Source organism: Penaeus monodon, chromosome 30 (genome assembly GCF_015228065.2).
Source record: "Penaeus monodon isolate SGIC_2016 chromosome 30, NSTDA_Pmon_1, whole genome shotgun sequence".
NCBI lineage: Eukaryota > Metazoa > Arthropoda > Malacostraca > Decapoda > Penaeidae > Penaeus > Penaeus monodon.
In genome coordinates, this window is record NC_051415.1 from 17223898 (window position 1) to 17226371 (window position 2474).

The window sequence follows — 2474 nt, forward strand, 5'->3', positions numbered from 1 at the left end:
GAATGATACGAAGATTACACTGAGGTTAGTCAACAGTAATAAACTTAAAATATTCACGAAAACAAGCTTGCACAATAACTGCGCAATGCATAAACAATACGAAATCCTTTCACTTCTCCATTATCCTCTCCGTTACACCCAATAACCCCTCACTGATACTAATTTTTTTTTTCTTTTTCATCGAAACAAAATACGGCGATACTGCCTGTAAACTCCAATGCTTTCTTCAGCCTTATCAAGTCCTATCTGGATACTCAAGACTGGCTGCATACTCAAGACTGGTTGATATATAAGGTGTAGCTGTTAAAATCAAGGTCTTGGTCAATACATTGATAAATCTTGCGCAAAATAATCTTAAAACCTATCACTATCATTTCAAAATCTCGCCCTTACAGCTCCAATTCACTCCCTTGATAGAAATCACAGTTTTCTTTTTAAAAAATCAAACAACACTTAACGATTAATCGTCACACCCATCTTAGCTTGAGAGACGAGAAAGGCGAGGGTTTGTGGCTTCATCGATAACGCGCACTTACAGAAAATGTGAACGAGCTAACATCCCCTACAGAAACGTTGTGAAATACTGTCTCTTCTGCGGACGCCAAAAAGACTGCCTGTAATAATCCTTACAACTTGGAACCATTGTCATTATGTTGATGGCCGCATCTGCAGCCGATGAAACATTATTGTTCTGTTATTATGGGATAGAACTTTACCTCGTTCTTACTTTACTAAAAAGGAAATATTTATATATATGTAACTTTACTAAAAAGGAAATTTCTGCATATGCCCAATATAGAGCTCTATAAGGTTGCTTTTTCACCCTGTTATGCTGGAATTGATTTATTACGAAATCACTAACAATCTAAAAGTTGACAGTATCAATTTTCGCGCGTGTGTATTCGTAGGTTTGTTGGGTTCCTCCTGTCGCACTCCTGCGCCAGAGACAAAAAAAGTGAAGAGAGTGAAGAGAGAAAAAGGAATGTAATGAATAAAAGAGAAACGGAAATAATAAAGACAAGCAAGTAAAGATAAACATAGTCAGATAAGAACTCACCGAAAAAGGAGGCGCTTGGACATCCGAAATCCTGTAATCTATGCGATAGATCAGCCCCGGTGGGAATTCCTTCAAGGGGAAGGGAGTTTGCCACGTCACTTGGATCCCCAGGGGAGTCTTCTCCTCGGCTGTCACCTTCTCAGGGGGATTTGGCAACACTGTAGAAAGCAGGAGAATATAGTTGTTATATAACATTAAACAGTGAGTGACTTATGACAATGGAAGTATCTATTTGGTGTTATTTTCTGATGCCAGTGTTAATACCACATGCCTGGAATTATAAATATCTTGTTTATTTCCTCTACTTGTTATAACAATGCATCATTACGTCCCTTCCTTATTTATGCCTCTTAAAACATTATGAAACCATCATCTAATTGTTGGGTCAGTATCAAATTCCTTGCCATCATTTTCCGCCGAAATTATGAATCCGAAAAGAAAAAATATCTGGGATGAAGGAAGGACACATACTTGTCCCTTACCCATCTACACAACCACAGCTGCACTTGCCTCAGTCAGTGAAGACATGAAACCTTGCTTCGTCAGATTCTCTGACACAACAGTCAATGAATCTGGTGCTTCAGAATTTAAAAGATTTGTGAACCATTTCGCTAAGGCTGCCGCAAAAATCGGGCTCTACATCAACATATGCCATGCAGCCATCCATAAACACAATTTTAAAGGGCAAACGTTACAGCAAGTCTCTATTTTTTGTCTATGAGATTCCCTAAATCACTCAAGACTGATTATACTTCAGCAAAGAGCAGAGAACACTGAATTAAATCCACACACTAAAGTTAAAGCTAAGATTTGTAGGACACACTTTCCCTGTATTGCCTGGACAACAGCTTTATAATAATAGCATAATAGACTTAAACCAATTGCATGGTACATTAAAAAATAACAATTTAGCCACATAAAAAGAAGCACCATAGATTTATCAAAGTATCTAGAAGGAATGGTGCATGGAAAGGGAAGTTGATCCTCCTCCCAAAAAGGCAAAGAACCATTCCATTATTGCCTGGCTAGATATAAACTCGAAATTTAAAGAAAGGAAAGTGTGGACTCAACCCCATGTATAGAAGAACAATCTACAAAGATCGGGAAAAAAATTACAGTATGATTCATGAATATACAAGGAGTTGCACACTAACCTATTGCGAAATTGCTAAAGTTGTGTCTGAAGGTAGCGCTTCCCAGAGGATTCTGAGTGAGAAAATATATCTGGATGTCCTTCGCCGCCGGGTAATACGTGGCGTTGGTCCAAATGCAGCATTCGTGGGCATCTTCTGGCCGACACCCGTAGGGCTGGTCGCAGGATCTGTTGAGAAAGGAAGAAAAACACAAAAAAAAAAAGAGAGGGCTGAGAGTGTTCCGTACATCTCTCTCTTCCCCTGCTTGAGGTCCACCCCATAAT

At 39.0% G+C, this 2474-nt stretch overlaps 1 protein-coding gene across 1 annotated transcript in view; it reads right to left on the reverse strand.

Annotated features, from left to right (window-relative positions):
- The window catches only part of LOC119592568 (cytokine receptor-like), a gene marked incomplete at both ends in the record, with an annotated part of 15448 nt that overhangs the window by 8825 nt on the left and 4149 nt on the right, over nucleotides 1–2474 (reverse strand). The window contains 2 exon segments of the mRNA XM_037941445.1: nucleotides 1058–1215; nucleotides 2212–2378. Coding sequence (XP_037797373.1) covers nucleotides 1058–1215; nucleotides 2212–2378 — 325 coding nt within the window.